Genomic DNA, 21,072 nt, shown 5'->3' with positions numbered 1-21,072 from the left:
ATTATCTTCTTTTTGATTCGTATATAAACATCATTAAAAGTAAATAATGACCTCGGTCAAAGTTCAAACGACATGGGTTTAATCTCTACATGAGAGAATTCCACATACAGTCACGTGAAAAAGTATGTACACCCCATGTAAAGTTTTGACTTTATCAACATATTTCAACATAAATCTATTTGATCTTCATTTCAACAATATTGATAGATAAAGGTGATATAATATAACAAATATCATGAAACATTTACATTTTGGAGTCCATTGTATAATTTAAATAAGCATAAATGCAAATTTCGCATGTGGAAAAAGTAAGTACACCCCTACATTTATCACTACTTCAAATACCTAAAATTAGAATCAGGTGCACCAGCTCAGGTGCAAATGATTAGAACATCGTTAGAGAGGATCTTGGAGGAACCTGTCTTATTTAAACCTCAGACATTTAGTTTGGTTTGCTCTTTGTTGTTGAAGTGTGCGGCGTCACCATGCCGAGTTCAAAAGAGCTCTCTGAGGCCTTCAGAAAGAAGGTTATAGATGCCTACGAGTCTGGGAAGGGATTTAAAAAGATCTCCAAACAATTTGAAATCAATCATTCGACTGTCCGGAAGATCATCTACAAGTGGAGAAGATTCCAAACAACTGCCAACTTGTTCAGGCCAGGCCGCCCCAGCAAGTTCAGCCCGAGAGCAGACCGCAAGATGCTGAAAGAAGTCTCTAAGAACCCCAGAATGTCATCACGGGACCGACAGGTAGCTCTTGCCACTGTTGATGTCAAAGTGCACGAGTCTACCATTAGAAAGAGGCTGCACAAATTTGATCTACATGGGAGGTGTGCCAGGAGGAAACCTTTGCTGTCCAGAAAGAACATCAGGGCAAGACTAAAGTTTGCCAATGAACACCTCGGCAAAGACCAGCACTTCTGGAACAATGTGCTCTGGACAGATGAGTCAAAGGTAGAGCTATTTGACCACAGTACCAGAAGACATGTTTGGTGAAAACCAAAGACAGCATTTGACCACAAGAACCTGATACCAACTGTAAAGCATGGTGGTGGAAATATTATGGTTTGGGGCAGCTTTGCTGCATCAGGGCCTGGGCAGCTCACCATCATATAATCCACTATGAATTCTTCATTGTGCCAGAGGGTGGTTGAGGATAATGTGAGGCCATCTGTCGGAAAGTTGAAGCTCAACCGAAGGTGGACCTTGCAACATGACAATGACCCTAAACATACCAGTAAATCCACCAAGGAATGGTTGAAAAGAAAGAAATGGAGTGTTCTGGAATGGCCAAGTCAAAGCCCGGATCTAAATCCCATCGAGATGTTGTGGGGGATTTGAAACGAGCTGTGCATGCAAGAAACCCCTCAAACATCGCACAGCTGAAATAATTCTGCATGGAGGAGTGGGGAAAAATTTCTCCTTGTCGATGTCAGAGACTGGTAGACAGTTATAAGAAACGCCTTCTTGAGGTTGTTTCTGCCAAAGGGGGGCAATACCACCTATTGGAGCCAAGGGTGTACTTACTTTTTCCACATGCGAAATTTGCATTTATGTTTATTTAAATTACTAGGGCATGCCCGTACTATATCTATATCTAAAATTATATCCCCCCCCTCTATTTACATGAAATGGTTTGGTCCAAAGCGAACGGCTTGCGAGTGGTGACAATCCCCCCCCTCTATTTACATGCAATGGTTTGGTCCAAAGCGAACGGCTTCCGGAGTTTGGTAAAGAAATCGCCATCGCGTGCACAAACGCGCAGGAAAGCGAATGAATCGCAAATTCGTTTTTATTAGTTGTAAAACATAGTTTAACGCCAACATAGTTTGCAAACGTGAAATAAATGAATACGCTCTCAAATGTGCCATCCGAGGCAGAGTGTGCCCGCCACGTTCGGCACACGCGATCGTTCGCTGCTCTCTGATTGGTTGAATCGTTTTTTGGACATAGCTCGGTAAGTAATTGTCCGATTAATATGAAACCTTGAAAAGGCACATCCTCGGGTCCCCCGCAATATACCTGGCAAGTTAAAAGTATATCGGACCCGTGGTTGTCGAGAAACAGCGGTCACAGACAAACGTACAGACAGACAGAGATTACTGGAATTATAGATAGATGCAATGGACTACAAAATGTAAATGTTTCATGATATCTGTTATATTATATCACCTTTATCGATCAATATTGTTGAAATGAAGATCAAATAGCTGTATGTTGAAATATGTTGAAAAAGTCAAAACTTTACATGGGGTGTACTTACTTTTTCACGTCACTGTAGCTATTTGGGCGGTGTATAAGCCAATAGGCCATGGGGCATAGGGCTAAAATGTGCTCAATTTGACAATTTCGTGCAACAACGCAGGGGATTACTTAAAATTGCTATAGATGGGTTGGGGATGTGCTCCTGAACAAGAAACACCATGTCCCCAGACACCAGGGGTGCTCATTAATTTTTAACGCGCACTTGATGAAAATGCAAGTAAATATATATTCATCAACTATACGTTACTGCATTTTCTTTTATTTCTGGATAGTTTGAGGAGTAAAATGAAAAAAATTGATTGTGATATTGTTTCTAGACCTCCTTTTCACTAAAATACACCAATAAACATGATATTTTTGTATCTAGATAGTCATAGCGATAAGTTGAAAATGAATCCAATCTGAAAATATGGTCCGCCGCAGCTGAAACACATGTTGTGCCGCAAATAAATCATTTTTATTTTACTTTTTTTAAATTAACTTCTCACTTCTACCTTCTATGATCAGTTCATCTTCTTTGATTTGAAGAATGGCAATGAGTGGCAGTTGACGGCTGACTCCTTTTACTTTTTAGAAGATTCATTTTCAACTTATTTATTTAAAACAGTACAACATGTATACATTACGCATGTCATGGAAAGTGCTTGCATGATTAACAGTGTTTAAGAGTACTGTTACTTTTGCTTCGTTTCCATGTTCAATACATAATGTATACATGCCAGGATAAGGCAGACAGACATAAATAATTGAGACAATCAAATTTGTTTATGATATCCATTACATTATAATTTACATCATTGTTCAATTTACAGCTTTCAAGTTTGAGAAATTTGTACTATTAACTATATTCACAGGTATAAGGTCGAAATCATGAACACAGGACTTTCATTTAAAAAATGATTGTACTTAAGAATAAATTAATTTTAAACTTGTCAACCATACATAGATGACAATCAGTGAAAAAATCACTGATCATCCAGGATTCGAACCTGGGAACCTGCGCTTTACTAGTGCGACGCCCTAACCAACTGAGCTATACGATCAGATGGAGAAGAACGGATGATTTTAAATCAATAGGTCTTCAGTTCTAGTCCCGTTCCTCTAACATCCTCTCATCTGAGAAGCGTATTGATTTAAAATCATCCGTTCTTCTCCATCTGATCGTATATTTCAGTTCAACTTCAACTTCAGGTTAGAGCATCTGTTTAGAACTTTTGATTAGAAGTTTAGATTTTTAGATTTTTTAGAAGTTTAGATTTTTTGAGAAACTGTTTAGAACAAAGTCCACATGTTATTATTTTAAATTGTCGATAGCTCCGACGTCTTCAAGGATTTCTCGGGAACTGTTAAAAACAAAGTGGGGTTTTTTTCCGCCACCAAGACGGCAAAGTGTTTTTTCATATCTAATGTATTTCATTGATATTCAGTTGTTGTTTTTCTACTCAGATCAGTGAGTAAATTTTCTTTTTTGCCTCAATACAATAGTAGGTGACGTTTTTTTTCTTCAAAAAACTTCCATGTCCCCCCCCCCCCCCCCCAAGAATCTATTGGTGCATCCCTTGTTATACATTTGTACACGCTTTGCTAGTAAAAATATTAATGACCATGACCACCGCGCAAAAAAACAACAAAACAAAATACAAAATAAAAATAAACTCAACATGTGTTTATTGTTTATAATTATAGAGTTTAAAATTTTGCAAACATCTGTCTTTTTTAGTAACAAATATCAAATCATGGTTTTTTTAACAACTTCTCCGACAAGGTAAACATACTTTTTATTACCATCATTTACAGGACAGTAAGAAGTACCTACCGTACAATTTAGTAAAAATGTGTAGTCTACATGTACAAAATTATTTCTTAATTCTTTGTGGATCCTAAAAACTGTAATGAGGTGTGACATGAGCCTGATGACATAAACCACAATATCCCCACATATCATGATACTATTACTAAAGTAAAAGAGCATGCTTGCAATAGTACGATTTGTATTATAAATTGTAGTCTTGAAATAGATAAACAAAATCATAAAATGTACATTTCATCATGCATGACTTGCTGAGTCTGCTGTACATTTGTCAATTGAATTTGAAGATACTACTCTTCTAAGGCCAACTCCAAATCTTCCGGAACTTGTTACTAACTTGCTTGAATCAAGCATGATGATTTATTTGATCATGATATATGGCAATGTAATGTGAATTCTATCATCACGATCAGATTCTATCATCATGATCATGTCTATGTTTGCAGAACAATTGAAACTTTTGGCTAAACTTAAAGCTTACTAAAAAAATTACTACATAATCATATTAACTTACCATGAGATGTAGATGTTTCGGTCTTTTTCTCCTTCAGCCTGTTCACTTTACTGATGTCACAAAAGCGACGTGAACAATCATAATGGTAGCCAATGTTGGGATTTTCTGGTTTGGCTTCAATGCAGGATTGTGTATCGGCAAAATCAAGCCCCAGCTTTACCGCACAGTCGGCCAGTAAATCGCGTTCTTTACAGTCATAGAGCAACCATTTACTCGCAAATTCAACAAAGCGGGCCCAGTTTTTATCATTGAATTGAATGAAATTGCTTTTAGTTTTATGGACAACATGCATCACGCAAAATTTGGACGAAAATTGAACAGGTTTTCCTGTCACTGCCGAAGCAATGGGCGTCGCCATCTTGGTTTGTCAGCTACCGAACGGAGCTTAGTATGAGCTGCGTGATTGGCCAATTACGGCACCTGACGTATCTGGAGCGCTCATTCGCTGAATTTATCACGTGAACAACCTTGTCCGCGAATTTTAAACCTGATTTTTTAATCGAAATTCTTTCTTTATTTGTATTTTAATGTGCAGGTATATTTATTGGGGACATTATTATATCGAATGGAACGAATATTTTGCTGATTTTCATGAATAAATCAAGTAATCCCCATTCCTGTTGCACGAAAAAGTGGATTTTAATGGTATGCCCCATGGCCTACAACAGATCGCTGCCTCCATCGATCTTGCCGAGGCCGTAACACCTATCAGCTCAAAATCGTTTTAACTGTTGACTTGGTAGTTTTTACAATGAAGGAAACATTAACAATGTTGTTTATAGTTTATTTTGTGATTAATTTGTGATTGGAGATATGTTGTTTGGAATGAAAAAAGAGATATCCAGTTCAAGTAAATGACGACATGCCGTGATGGTTTCTACTTTCTGAACGTGAACTTCGCAGATCGCCATATGTAGATTCACCACGGACCCACGATCGATGTTTCTATATGTGAACGTACCCGTTTGTTTGCGAATGGGTACGTTTTTCATGGAAGTCCTTCACGAACTTGCTGTCCATGTCTGACGTGCGACTGAGGGTGCTACAGGAATGTGGAATTTATTGGTTTCATGCTTTAGCATTCGCCGTATCTGCATTATCGTATTGCTTGTGGCCTCCCACCCGTGCGCAGCACGGGTATCTCACTAGTCTATATAATAATACGCTAAAGGGTCTAGGGGTTCATCCTTATCGAGCTAAATGCTTTTTCCCCGCCGGACGCTGCCTAGCACAATAATGACTGAAGCAATTACAATTATTACAACGGAAGGAGGTGGCATTGTCTCTTGGGTATTGTACCCATTCCATAACAACAACAAAAAAATTAATAGGATTGAAAAAATAATACAACCACAATACACCACAACCTGTTGAATGCCATTTACGCATGCGCAGAGTGAGAAACTCTCCCGTAAAACTAGTGTTCCGTAAAGTCTATCATGGATTGCAAGGCCACGTGGATTGTAAAGTAGTATGACAAAATGCGTAATTTATGAAGGAAATGGCCCATAACGGTCTAGGAAATGGCCCTTAATGGTCTGCTGATTCTTTCATTGAGGTTCGCAGTGGATCATACTGGTTATTGAAAACACATTCAAAATTCACCTTTCCATATACCATATGCGAACTGTTGTTCAGGAAAATCGTGCAGAACCTCCTTCTTATGAAATATATGTGATCATGTGACCCCTTTATAAGTCATCTATTTATTACACATGCACAGGGTGGTGTGGGGTATGGAGGGGCGGGGAGGGAGGAAATTGGAAATGCCAGTATTGAGAAAAGGAACAGAAAGGAAGAGAATATAAATGGAGGTATCTCTTTATTATTGTGTATGTATAGGTAGGGAGTAAATTGAGGAAAATAAGAGAATGTATGCTGGTAGGAGAAGGACAGGAGGTGGGCAGAGTTTGGGAAAGAAGGGAAGGAAGATTGGGAGGATATAGGAGTATGTGGGTAGAATAGAAGGGATGGAGCAAAGAAAGGAGAGGGTGAAGAAAACTTGTGCCATGCTGGCGTACAAAAGAAATAGATGATTCCAAAATTGAAGGGCAACAGGGTAACAGAATGTTTGAGTGGAGACAGAAGGGATGGGAATATTGGAAGGGATATTGAGGAAACCTGGGAAGAAACTTCCATGAGATATATTGTTGAAGGGGTTGTGGGTAGTGGGGATCCCCATGTAGACGCACCTCAAAATAATTTACTGAATGATGATGTCATTAGTGTCAAGATGGGGAAAAAAATAAGAGAAGGCCAATCCTTGAGACAAATTGCAAAAAAATTACAAGTGTCAGTAAATGCAGTTGCTTGTGCCATTAAGCGACATAACGAAACTGTTAAAAATGCGGATAGAAAACGTTCTGGTTGACCAAGAATTGCAACAGAATCGCAGGACAAGTAATCCGAGTCACGAGTCTGTGCAACAGATGCCTTACAGCACTGGAAATTAGAGCCCAGCTAAACAGCTCCAGCATTGCAACTGTTTCAAGACCTTCTTTTCTCAAAGTTACAATTGTCTGTCCTTTTTCTGGCATTAGCTGAGCTTTGGCACCCATGTTCATGCAATCTGAAATACAATAACACTCATTAGATTGTATGGCTGGCCTTTCTGTAAACACTTTTTGCAACGCCTGGCAACAATAGACATTGCACGTGATGAAGAAACTAAACACAAACATTCATTCCACACAGAGCAGAGTATTTGTTAACAGTTTTTGCTCCTGAGATGAAACGTAAATAATATTAACTTTGTGTTTTCAGTTTGGATTTAGTATTGCACTTTTCGACCTATTTCCAAAAATTGCTTTAAACCTACGTTTCACACAAGAAAGATGCATTGAAGCACAATATATTATCAGTAGATTAAGCAGATATATCTTTGGTAAGAGTTTTGTTCACATTTTATGTTCATTTTGCACATTAAACACATTATATTGGGTTTACCTAAACTTTTATCTGGTAGTGTACATAAAATGTTTTGTTGTTGTTGCAGCAATTTATACATGTCAGGGAGAAGCTTGTACATATGTAACATGCATGACAACTAAGTGAGGGGACATCACTCGACTTTGACTTTAATTCTAAGAACAATATGAAATGATCAGACCCATTTTGAGCTGGTTGACTATGGTCAGACTTGATAGGCCTCTGCAAATATCCTTCCCAAGGCTTGGTAATACATATTTGTTAACAGCGTTTTCTTGCTTCATGATATCTATTTTGTTTTGCAATCGCTGATATCTCCACTGAATGGATACACTATAATGGCTGACGTCTCAACGCACGTCTTGCAACATGACTGACTATGTACTGCCAATGGAACTATTATAAGCATCTTTCAAATCCATTTTAATATTTTGCCTTTCCCAAATCTTGTTGACCCATTTGCAGTTGTGTTATTTCCATAGCTTTATAGTGTGACAGGGAATACATTGATATGATGAAACTCTGAGAAGGAGTCAAATATCTTCCAAGAAACAATGGGGGCAATAACACCCTCAGGGAGATGGTATTATTGCTCTGACCCAGCTCTGCTAAGTGATGCACAGTTATGGGCATTGCGAGATTGTGATTGGTAACAACAGTAAAAGATCTTTACCCTCCTTCCTTGCGTTTTAGGGATGACTTTGTGGAGCTTCGAAATGGTGATGGAGCAGACGGACAGCTCATTGGTCATTTTTGCCATTCTCCACCTCCAGAGCAGATCTTTTCACTCGGTTCTGTGGTCACTGTCACCTTTCAATCGGACCATGCACAGCAGGATAGTGGATTTAAACTTCACTACAATGTCACTCAAGACAACATGGCAGGTAGGTACTGGAGTACTAAAAATAAAATTACATTGTGGAGAAAATCTCAGGCTTGTAAATGAGGAGATTCAGATTGTGAGTAGATGTTTGTTTAGTTATAGGAAATAAGGTGAGCAGCACAGATGAGAGTGATTCAATTTAAATGAGTTTAGATAACTTTAATGAGCAATGGGTTTATGTATAAGTAGCAGAAGAAATTTGGAATTGAGAAGTACAATCTATATCATTAAAACGCTTATTTCTGAAGTTTGTAATCGGAGCTTCTCTCCAGCTATTGCTCCTGTCGCCCTAAGATATGTGTGATACTATGTAGTTATGACTAACCCTTCCATATAAGCATACTTATGTCTCCAAATGTCTATAAGTGTGGAATAAAAGCTGAAAATCAGTGAAAAGTTTTAAATAACTCGCGCCATTTTGTTTTAAGCACAGTGAGACGCTGCACTTGATACCGAGGAGAAGAAGAAGGTGCCCCGATGTGTGCCGGACGCGCAGCGACTCGAGAGGCATGCTACGCCTTTTAATACAAACTAGCGGTAACCCGTGAAAATCACGGGCATAAATAGTGTTTATGTTCTTGCGTGCGCATTGCCTGCTGCCTTCCCGCTTCCTTTCAAAATAATTGTGTAAGTTGGCACCAACATTCATTGTGGCGGATCTCCTGAATATCGCTTTGTATTCAACTGCAGTATTGTCTCTTATAGTGTGGTTACTGGTACGTATCCCCTTTACATTTCTGATCGCATTTATATTTGTATTAAAACGCGTAGCATGCCTCTCGAGTCGCTGCGCATCCGGCACACATCGGAACGTCTTCTTCTTCTCCTCGGTATCAAGTGCAGCGTCTCACTGTGCGTAAAACAAAATGGCGCGGGTTATTCAAAACTTTTCACTGATTTTCAGCTTTTATTCCACACTTATAGACATTTGGAGACATAAGTATGCTTATATGGAAGGATTAGTCATAACTACATAGTATTGTGGCGGACAGGAAAGCTCACTGGCGTGAGGGCATCATTCCGCGCATCAAGTGGGCGGCGGCCACGCCCGAGGGGTAGGCGTGGCCACGGGATATACACCGGGCGCGCAGCCCGGAGCGCTCCAGTGCTACAGTGGAGCTCTTGAAATAAAGACTCTTTAAACCTACCGCGTTGTCCGCTTCCTCCTTGTTATACAAGTAAGCGCGCGTAGCACCGCGCTTCATTGGTGACCCTCCGACATTGGAACAGCCGTCGCTGACCGACCGAATACGCCATCGCATTGGCAAACAACGCGGTTACGATCAAACTCCCCGAGTTCTGGGAGGCGCAAGCTGAAGTATGGTTCCTGCAGGCAGAAGCCCAGTTCCGACTTCAAGGCATCATGGTGGACGAGACCATGTACTGCCATGTGGTCGCCTCCCTCGGGCCCGGCACGGCCGCCTGCGTCGTGTCGGTCCTGAGGAACCCACCGGCCGATGGCAGGTACGAGGCGATCAAGCGTCTCCTCCTCGCCACGTTCGGCCTCACGGTGGGCGCACGGGCCGACCGCCTCCTGGACCTCCCTGAGCTCGGCGACACGCGACCTTCGGTCCGCATGGACCATATGCTGTCGCTGATGGGCGACGAAACCCCGAACGCTCTATTCCGGGCGTTATTTCGACGCCAGCTGCCGGCACGAGTACGCCTCGCGTTGGCCGGTTCCGTGACGACGGAACCCTGAGCTCTCGCTGCCGAGGCCGACAAGTTCTTTGCGGCTTTGGACACGCAAGCGAGTTTTGGCGCGGCCGTCGCGCATCCCGAGGCTGACCCTGATGCTGATGCACCACACCTCATAGATCCCGCGGCTGATGCATGCCGTGTGGCCGCCGCCACGCCACGCCCACCACCACCGCGAAAACCGCGGCCTCCGCCTTCGCCGCAAACCTGGTGCCATTTCCACGCCAGGTTTGGCCACAAGGCGAGGAATTGTTGCCCCCCGTGCTCCTTCGGCAAGTCGGGAAACTACAAAGCCGGCGCTTGGTAGCGGCCCTGAGCGTCGGCCATTCCGGCAGCCTTCTTTTTATAACGGACACCTTGTCCGGGCGCCGTTTCCTATGCGACACGGGGGCACAGGTGAGCGTTATCCCTGCCTCTACGTCCGACAAGCACACCGCGGGCCAGGGCCCCGCGTTGCTTGCCGCAAACGGAACACCCATACGCACATTCGGGAAGCGCTGCCTCTCCCTGCGGTTCGGAAGGCAACGCTTTGCGTGGACGTTCGTAACCGCTAGTGTCCCCATGGCACTGCTCGGTGCGGACTTCCTCTGTGCACACGGGTTGTTGGTAGATGTGAAGAACAGACGTCTCGTCCAGGCTAAAACGTTCAGCTCGCTTGCTTGCGCGCTGAGCAGCTCGTTGAGCGGCTCACTGAGCGGCTCACCGAGCGGCTTGCCAAGCGGCTTGCTGAGCGGTTCGGTCCCGGCAAGGTTAGTTTTACGCTTCCAGCAGCGGACGACTTCACCCGCCTCCTCGCCAGCTTCCCGGCCCTTACGCGGCCCACCTTCTCGGCGGGGGCCGTCAAGCACGGGGTGGAACACCACATCCCCACCGCCGGGCCACCGGTCTACGCCCGGGCACGCCGCCTCAAGCTGACGAAGCTCGCGGTAGCTAAAGCGGAGTTCGCTACGCTGGAGCGGCTCGGCATCGTGCGGCGCTCCGAGAGTGCTTGGGCGTCGCCACTCCACATCGTGCCAAAGCCCGGCGGGGGATGGCGACCGTGCGGGGACTACCGGCGCCTCAACGACGCCACCACCCCCGACCGCTACCCCGTCCCCCACATCCAGGACTTCTCCACCCGGTTGGTGGGCATGTCCTTCTTTTCGAAGGTGGACCTCATACGCGGCTACCTACCATCAGGTCCTCGTCAGGCCGGAGGACATCCCGAAGACGGCGGTCATCACGCCATTCGGTCTTTTCGAATTTCTTTGGATGCCCTTCTGTTTGAAAAATGCGGCTCAGGCGTTCCAGCGACTAATGGACAGCATCTTGCGCGACTTGGATTTCGTCTACGTGTACCTGGACGACATCCTCGTCGCCAGCGCGTCCCGCGAAGAGCACCTACACCACCTCCGCACGCTTTTCGAACGTCTGGGCCAGCATGGCCTCATCGTGAACTCCGCCAAGTGCCGGTTCGTCGTCGCCGACATCGACTTTTTGGGGCACCGCGTCACCAGGCACGGGGCCGTCCCCCTACCGGCCAAGGTGGAGGCGGTGAAGGGGTTTCCGCGCCCCCGCACGATCAAGGGGCTCCAGGAGTTCCTGGGCATGGTAAACTTTTACCATCGGTTCCTGCCCCGCATCGCCCAGCTCCTGCGCCCCCTGCACGAGGCCCTCTGGGGGAAGCCGGGCAAAGGTGACGTTACCTGGACCGAGCAGATGGACGCGGCGTTCGCGGGCGCGAAGCTCACCTTGGCTAACGCCACCATGCTCGCGCACCCGGCGCCCGATGCACCGATCGCCCTCACCACCGACGCCTCGGACTACGCGGTGGGCGCGGTGCACAAGCAATGGGTGCGTGGTGCTTGGCAATCGCTGGCGTTCTTCAGCCGGCAGCTTCGCCCGCCCGAACGCCGCTATAGTACCTTCGACCGCGAGTTGATCGGGCTTCACCTGGCGGCCAGGCACTTCCGCCATCCGCTCGAGGGCCGTGCGTTCACGGCCTTCGTCGACCACAAGCCACTGGTCTTCGCGATGGGCAAGGTCGCCGAGCCGTGGTCGGCCCGGCAGCAGCGTCACCTCTCGGCCGTGTCCGAATATACAACGGACATCCGGCACGTCACGGGGAAGGACAACCCGGTGGCGGATTGCCTTTCCCGGTCCGTCGCCCATGCAGTCCACCTTGGCATCGACTATGCCCGGATGGCGGCGGACCAGGCCGCCGACCCCGGCATCCAGGCCTTGTGGACCGCCGTCAAGGGCCTCCGCGTCACCGAGGTGCCGTTCGACGGCGCGGCCCTCTTGTGTGACGTCTCCCTCGGGCGGCCTCGCCCCATCGTGCCGCGGGCTGGCAGCGCCAGGTTTTTTACGCCATCCACGGCCTGTCCCACCCGGGCACGAAGGCCTCCCAGAGGTTGGTCGCCGACAAATTTGTCTGGCATGGCCTCCGGAAGGCCGTCCACGGCTGGACCAGGACGTGCCTCGCGTGCCAGCGCGCGAAGGTGCACCGGCACACCCAGGCCCCATTGGCCCCGTTCACGGTGCCGGAACAAAGGTTCGACCACGTACACATGGACCTGGTGGGACCTCTGCCCCCCTCGCGGGGTTTCACCCATGTCCTGACAATGGTGGACCGCACCACCCGGTGGCCGGAGGCCGTGCCTTTGGCGGCGACGACGGCGGCGGATGTCGCGAAGGCGTTCATCGCCACCTGGGTCGCCCGGGTCGGCGCCCCCTCAGACATCTCGTCCGACCGCGGCCCCCAGTTCACCTCGGAGCTCTGGGGGGTGGTCGCGCAGGGGCTCGGGGTCCAGCTGCACCGAACCACGGCCTACCACCCCCAGGCCAACGGCCTGTGCGAGCGGTTCTACCGCTCGTTGAAGGCCGCCCTCCGGGCCACCCTCCGCGACGGCGGCTGGGTCGACAGGCTCCCCTGGGTGATGCTGGGCCTCCGGGCGGCGCCCAAGGACGACCTGCGCACATCCGCGGCAGAGTTGGTCTTCGGACAACCACTGCGGGTGCCGGGCGAGTTCCTCCCCGACCCCACGGCACCATGGTCCGCGGTGCAGGAGCGCTCCGTGCTGCAGGAGACAGCCCGGAGGTTCGCCCCGGTGCCGACGGCTCACCACGGGCACCCGCCTACGCACGTCGCCCCGGAGCTTCGCACCACGGAGTACGTCTTCGTCCGGCACGACGCCCACCGGACACCACTGCGACCCCCGTACGACGGGCCTTTCCGCGTGCTGGAGACCGGGGTGAAACATTTCACCTTGGACATCGGCGGTACTCCCGACCGCATCTCGGTGGATCGCCTCAAGCCGGCCCACCTCGACGTGGACCACCCACCGCCGGTGGCTCGGCCCCCGCGTCTGGGCTACCCCCCTGCGGGCGGACCCCCGGCACCGCCCAGGCCCGCCAGCACGCCGCTCCCCGGTCCTGCACCCATCCCGGGTGCAGCCGGAGGCATCCCAGCTGGCATCCCTGCACCCCGGACGCCGCCGGTCGCCAGAGGGCGCTTCGGCCGGGTCATCCGTTTGCTCCGCAAACTGGCCCTCCAGGTGCGCGGGAATTCTGGGGGGGCGCGTGTGGCGGACACGAACGCTCACTGGCGTGAGGGCATCATTCCGCGCACCAAGTGGGCGGCGGCCACGCCCGAGGGGTAGGCGTGGCCGCGGGATATACACCGGGTGCGCAGCCCGGAGAACTCCAGTGCTACAGTGGAGCTCTTGAAATAAAGACTCTTTAAACCTACCGCGTTGTCCGCTTCCTCCTTGTTATACAAGTAAGCACGTGTAGCACTGCGCTTCAGTATCACACATATCTTAGGGCGACGAGAGATGCTGGAGGCTTAGGGCTGCTTAGGGCTGCTTAGAGAGATGTTCCGATTACAAACTTCAGAAATAAGCGTTTTAATGATTTAATACAAATATAAATGCGATCAGAAATGTAAAGGGGATACTTACCAGTAACCACACTATAAGAGACAATACTGCAGTTGAATACAAAGCGATATTTAGGAGATCCGCCAGAATGAATGTTGGTGCCAACTGACACAATTATTTTGAAAGGAAGCGGAAATGCGTGCGGCAGGCAATGCGCACGCAAGAACATAAACACTATTTATGCCCGTGATTTTCACGGGTTACTGCTGGTATTTTAGTATTGGGCAGAAAGAACAGCAACAGGGATACTTTGTCAAATGGGCAGCTCCTTTAGCACAGTATTCCCTGGTGTTGGCTTAGCGGTTCGGGTGCCGGCTTGGGATCCTCGGATCCTGGGTTCGAATCCCGGTCGATCGCTGAATTAACACCGGGGAGGGTTGACTCAGCCTGTCATCCTTCCGAGGTCGGCAAATTGAGTACCAGCTCACTGGTAATTCCCTGTGTGTCGCAAGAGGTGACTAACAGGGTTGGCGGCAGGAAGGGCATCCGGCCATAAAACATTGCTTCAAAAAGGGGACCAAGGTGCCCAAAAAAGGCCAACCCCTGCTCTGTGAGGAAAAATGGCCTCTAAAGGAGGTTCTTTAGCACAGTTGAGAAGATTAATAGCAATCGTTCATCTGTAGCATGGATGGCACCAGGGCTGGCAGGGTGGCCTAGAGGTACACACACCCGCCTCTCAGCTGTCTAGCCTGGGTTCAAATCTTGGCCCAGCTACAAACTGCAACCCTGGTGTTTCACAGGCAGGGTGATACATCAATGTGTATGCCGTCCCTCGGATGGACTCAACTGGGTGTCCTGTCTGACAGCATCAGTTGGTGGACGTTAAAGATCCCACAGTGTCCTTCGCGAAGCATAGGCGAGGCATCGCCGGCACCATGGACAAATTCCAAATTCCTGCTCTAACTTTCAGAGGTCATCGCATCAGCGGCACAGCTGCGCTCTCAGCCAATGATGCTGCCCCCCAACCCTGTGCTGCATACCAAGGAATAAGCATGGCATCATACAGCAAAAATAATTACAACAATTACTCAATTGTTTGGATGCTCCCCTTTGGAAATGCAACATTCCTAAGTGCACCTTAGCAATTATAGACCCTACAAGAAAAATACTAAAGAGGTTAGATTTTGTTATAGAGCTTACTTTTGTTCAGACATTTTGTTGTGTATCTGCATGAGGCTAAATGAACATTTGTGAAACGAGAAGTGAATAAATATATTTTATTGATACACCGATGATTCACCATCAATTGCAAGTGATTGAAATTGGATGTAAGGTTTCGAAAAGATATCAATTCAGAGTCAAAGTTAAAACGATCTACAAACGAGGGATATTTTGAGAGCATTCTTCAAAAGGGCAAAGGAGAAGTTTATAAAAGCTCTTCCAGATGGATTAACTCAGCCGAATATCTGTGCGCATGCCAGGAGGCCACAGCACAAACAGACTCTGGCAGGGTTTCAGATTACGGCCTTTGTTTGGGTTACATGTAATCTCCACCACATGTGACCGAGACTCCTTACGAGAGCAGGTCTGAATTTGGCAGATTCAAGTGAAAAGTGCTCTCGCATCAATTGCAGAAACTCTCTTGACACGCTTTTTCTTCCTTTTATAGAATAAACGAGTCACATGGACAATCTTGATATCGACCACATACATTGGCACAATATTAATAACTGGCCAAAGTAAATACTTGCTAAAAATACTACTTTGAGTAGACGCACAGTCACCAGGAAACAGTCATTGTTCTCTATGGTAAGGTCTCCACCGCCCAGTTTGCTTTCTTACTCACAAGCCTCTTAGTTGTAGGTTTTTGTGGCCAGTCACCCCTTGTCGCCATTTCTCCGTCTGCTCCGGGAAAGTATTTTCGGTTGTTGTCTACCTTTGTAAGTCCTGTTCTCTTTTTACATGCGAAGACGATTGCTGTGCAAATGCAATTCTTTTAGTGGCGCCAGGGTGCGGCAGAGGAACAAAGCAGTGGATATTTATGGAGTCATGTGGTGGAGGTCTGGGAGTTGGCTGGGGTGAAATGAGCTTTTCAGCTGCCTTTACAATTACAAAACGAGAACAGCACCCGGTAGAGCACATACCTCTGCCAGGCTGAACAGTTTATGTTTTGTATCCCACTGATGGGCCGGATCTGGATTTGGACCTGAACCAAAATCTAATCTGCTTGTTCTTGTCACATAACCAACTTGTCCACCAAGTGTCGTCCAAATCCATGCATAACTTTTTAAAATATCATGTTATATATCGCTTTTCACCCGATCTCTCAATGGAGAAGAATCACTTTTTTATTCTCGTATCCAAATTAAATTAAATAATTATCATATCCAAATCTATACTCAGATTTTCACCAAAATCGAATCGATTCGTCCTCGTCACACACCGAACCTCTCCACCAAGTGTCGTCCAAATCCGTGCATAACTTTTTAAAATATCATGTTATATATCGCTTTTCACCCGATCTCTCAATGGAGAAGAATCACTTTTTTATTCTCGTATCCAAATGAAATTAAATAATTCTCGTATCCAAATCCATACTCAGATTTTCACCAAAATCGAATCGATTAGTCCTCGTCACACACCCAACCTGTCCACCAAGTTTTGTCCAAATCCGTCCACAACTTTTTGAGATATCCTGCTATGTATCGTTTTTGGCCCCGTCACAGTAGTGATGTGAATGATGAAGAATCACTTAAATTATTCTAGTAGCCGGATCCGAATCTTCACCAAAATCTAATAATTTCGTCCTCGTCACATACACTACCTCTCTGCCAAATTTCGTCCGAATCCGTCCACAACTTTTTGGGATATCTTGTTCACAGACAAACAGACGGACAAACAGACAGACGGGGTGGAAACATAACCTCCATTCATCGTCGTTGGCGGAGGTAATGTAGTGCTGGTTATAGTGTTAACCTGAAACATTTAAGGACTGCAGGTTGGATCCAATGCATTTTGTTCAAATTCTACTTTGTGTTAACAAGGCTGCCCATGTATAATACGGTTATTTATCGTGGAATAAATATTTTTGTAGATTCTATAGGAAAACAAGTATTTTGGATCTGTTCATCTTTTGTGTTTTTTTTCTATTTGCATCGTTAATCCAGAAATTGCTTAACACACTTTAAAAAACAAAAAAAAACTTTATTTATCTTCTAGTGTGATACGTGTAGTGTTTTTCCAGTTGCATGATGTGATCTCACTCCCCTGTTTCGCCAGGTTACACTTTATTACCAACGGACAGTTAACACAGCAATGTATATCGTTGAGAACATTTTCAGTAAACTTACGTATTATAGAAGTGCTGTTAACAGTCTATTTGACACAAAATGGTAAACACCACACATTAGAAACTAAAACTTAAGTCATGAGTACATGCATAACATATTGGTATTAAAAACAAATATTCAACATCTAATAAGAGAGTTCAATTTTGAATCTCGTAAGTTTATTTTGGCAACATTGATTTTCAAGCCGACTCATCTCGCCTTCTCCCTAAACGTTTTCTCTTTTATTTAAGCTTTCCAAACATATTTGAGATTGGTGCTAAATCGTCGGCAGTCCAAATCCTCTAAAACGATATTGGCCATCCATTCAATACCTGTTTCCTTTCCTTCGGTTGTCTTTATCACAGGCCAGTCTTTATTACCCTGCGCTCGCGCAGCGTCAGGCATTCGATTGCGTCCGCACGTGTGGCGTGCGTGTCTGCATTTTTGTCCCCCGTCGCACAGCGTAGCGAAAGGGGGACTATGGCTTTCCCCTCCGTCCGTGTGTCCGTCCGTCCGTCCGTGCGTGCGTGCGTGCGTGCGGGCGTGCGTAAGCGAAGGACCGCATTCAAATTTGGTGTGGGTGCAACCCACGTCAAAATCCAAGATGGCCGCCGCCATGTATGTCTGAACCTTGTGAGATGAATATCTTGAAAAATAAGCGAAATACCAACTTCTAATCTGGTGTGTGGGTGTAGTGTATCTCGGCACAAGGAAGAACGCTATTGAAAATTGGGTCGCCACGTCAAAATCCAAGATGGCCGCCACCATATATATGTCTGAACCTTGTGAGCGAAATATCTTGAAAAATAAGCGAAGTACCAACTTCTAATCTGGTGTGTGGGTGTGTCTCGGCACAAGCAAGAATGCTGTTTAAAATTGGGTCGCCACGTCAAAATACAAGATGACCGCCGCCATGTATGTCTGAACCTTGTGAGATGAATATCTTGAAAAATAAGCGAAGTACCAACTTCTAATTTGGTGTGTGGGTGTAGTGTATCTCGGCACAAGGAAGAACGCTATTGAAAATTGGGTCGCCACGTCAAAATCCAAGATGGCCGCCACCATATATATGTCTGAACCTTGTGAGCGAAATATCTTGAAAAATAAGCGAAGTACCAACTTCTAATCTGGTGTGTGGGTGTATCCCGGCATAAGGAAGAACGCTATTGTAAATTGGGTCGCCACGTCAAAATCCAAGATGGCCGCCACCATATATATGTCTGAACTTTGTGAGTGAAATATATTGAAACATAAGCAAAGTACCAACTTCTAATCTGGTGTTTGGGTGTATCTAGGCACAAGGAAGAAGGCTATTGAAAATTGGGTCGCCACGTCAAAATCCAAGATGGCCGCCGCCATGTATGTCTGAACCTTGTGAGCGGAATATCTTGAAAAATAAGCGACGTACCAACTTCTAATCTGGTGTGTGCGTGTATCTAGGCATAAGGAAGAACGCCATTGAAAATTGGGTCACCACGTCAAAATCCAAGATGGCCGCCTCCATGTATGTCTGAACCTTGAGCGAAATATCATATCATAGCATGTTTTCTGCGTCTTCCACTTTGTCAACTCACATCACTTCACCGACGGGGGACCTAGGCGTAACGCTTGTTAAAATGCATTTTCTCGGCAACCGTTAGTCAGATTTACACTAAATTTTACCAGTGGAGCGCCTCCGCCTGTAGAATCTTTTTATTCATAATTATGACGTCATAGGTCACGTGGTACGGACGCCATATTGGAAAAACGTTACACCTATAATTAATCTCTCAAACTGCTCAATGGAAAAAGTTGAAACAAGGCTCATTGTCAAGTACTCACCATGGGGAATAAAATGTGTTGATGATTATGTCATTGGTGCCTTCATTATGATGTCATAATTCGACAAGTACAACGCTTGATCTGATCAGTATGAAAAAATTAATTTCCTCTGCAACTGTCAGTCCGATGGACACGCAATTTGTACCATAGGAGCGGCTCCTCCTGTAGAATATTACAATGATAATTATGATGTCATAGGTCACGTGGTAAAGACGCCATCTTGGAAAAATCGAAAAATGGTGCACCTCCATATCTCTGAAACCGCTCCATGGAAAAAATTGAAAAATGGCTCATTGTAAAGAACTCCCCGTGGGAAATAAGATTTGTAAGTGATGATGTCATTCGTGCCTTCATTATGACGTTATAATTCAACAAGTGTAACGCTTCATCCGATCAGTATGAATTTTTTTTTTCTCTGCAACTGTTGGTCTGATGTACACGAAATTGTCACCATAGGAGCACCTCCTCCTGCATAATATTTTAATGATAACTATGATGTAATAGGTCACGTGCTACAGGCGCCATCTTGGAAAAAACAAAAAAACGTTACACCGCTATATCTCCAAAACTGCTCCATGGAAAAAATTGAAACGTGGCTCATTGTAAAGAACTCCGCATGCAGAATAGGTGTTTTTAACGATGACGTCATTGTTGTCGTAATTATGACGTCATAATTCGACAGGGACAACGCTTAGTCTGATCAGTTTGAAATTTATTGAGCGTGATCTATGCAACAATTATCTTAGAGAATATAAATTGATGATGTCATCGCTCACGTGGTCTGGCAGCCATATTGGATCAAAGAAAAAAAACGTTTAAAAAACAGAACAGCTGGCTCGCACCAAGTTGACTGCACAGGGTAAGTATTCTATGAATACCATGTAGTTAGAAAAAGAGTTGGTGTTTGCACGTATCCTTGCTTCAGACCTGTCTTGACTGGAAACTATGGTGACCGTTTACTATCACGAATTACGCTGCAGTTGAAGCCTTCATATAAAATTGTAATCTTTGTGATTATCATTTCAGATAATTCATACATCTATAACAGTTTCCATCACGACTCTCTATGAATAATATTTAATACTTTTTGAAAGTTGACAAAATTAACATTAAATGGGTTTTGCCATTCTACTGACTGCTTGATATATTCTTCTAATGACAAATATCTAATTGGTGCAAGATTTTTCCCTTTCTAAAACCTGCCTGTTCTCTTCTTAAGATCTAGTCGATTACTCTTCATATCATATCCAAAATGCATCTCGTGGAAACTATGGCATTATTGAAAGTAACGTTATTCCGGTCCAGTGGCTGCAGTCTGACAAGCTTCCTTCTTTTGGAATCTTTGCAAGAAATCCTTTGAGCCAATCTTCCGGTACTCTTTCCTTGTCACAGATATTTTTGAAAACAAATTGTGCGGAGCTTTTGCTGTATCCAGGATATTGGCTTTTACCAACTGTGCTGAAATTCCATTTTGCCCTCCTGCAGCCTTATTTTCCTTCAACCTTTGAATAGCGAGTTTAATTTCTTCTTCCATTAAATGTGATATACGTATCTCCCTTGTTGATGTATCATTGAATTGAAGTGCAGCTGGGATGTCAAGATCTTCTCTTTTCAGAATCTCCTCAAAATGATCTGCCCATCACTCTAACTGTTCTTTCTCGATTTTAACAATCCCTCCATATTTGGCTTTAACAGCTGGCATGCTCTAATGGGTAGCGAACCTGTAAAATTTAAACTTGTTGAGACATCAAATTTTTATTGTTCTGCCCAATAACTTTGGTTCTTGCAGGAATTTTTCCTTCCCAGCTGAATCACATATGGCTGTGGGTCATAAATTTAATAGATCAACATAGTTTAAGTAAGTTGTCATTTCTTCAGTTACCTGTGTTTAAAGTTGATCTCTGTGACTTCAAAACACTCAAAGCCAAAATTGACATCATCGTTGATGGTTAGTTAAATCCCACT

The 21,072-nt window shown here is 45.5% G+C and overlaps 1 protein-coding gene across 1 annotated transcript in view; it reads left to right on the top strand.

Annotated features, from left to right (window-relative positions):
* The window catches only part of LOC137430044 (neuropilin-1), a 90,988-nt gene that overhangs the window by 7,847 nt on the left and 62,069 nt on the right, over positions 1 to 21,072 (top strand). Inside the window, exon 3 of the mRNA XM_068120537.2 lies at positions 8,210 to 8,400. Coding sequence (XP_067976638.2) covers positions 8,210 to 8,400 — 191 coding nt within the window. The remainder of the gene's footprint in view (positions 1 to 8,209; positions 8,401 to 21,072) is intronic.

Source organism: Myxine glutinosa, chromosome 1 (assembly GCF_964187855.1).
Source record: "Myxine glutinosa chromosome 1, kmMyxGlut1.1, whole genome shotgun sequence".
Lineage (NCBI taxonomy): Eukaryota > Metazoa > Chordata > Myxini > Myxiniformes > Myxinidae > Myxine > Myxine glutinosa.
The sequence above is the reverse complement of the archived record's forward strand: the minus strand, read 5'-3'. Positions and strand labels throughout refer to the sequence as shown.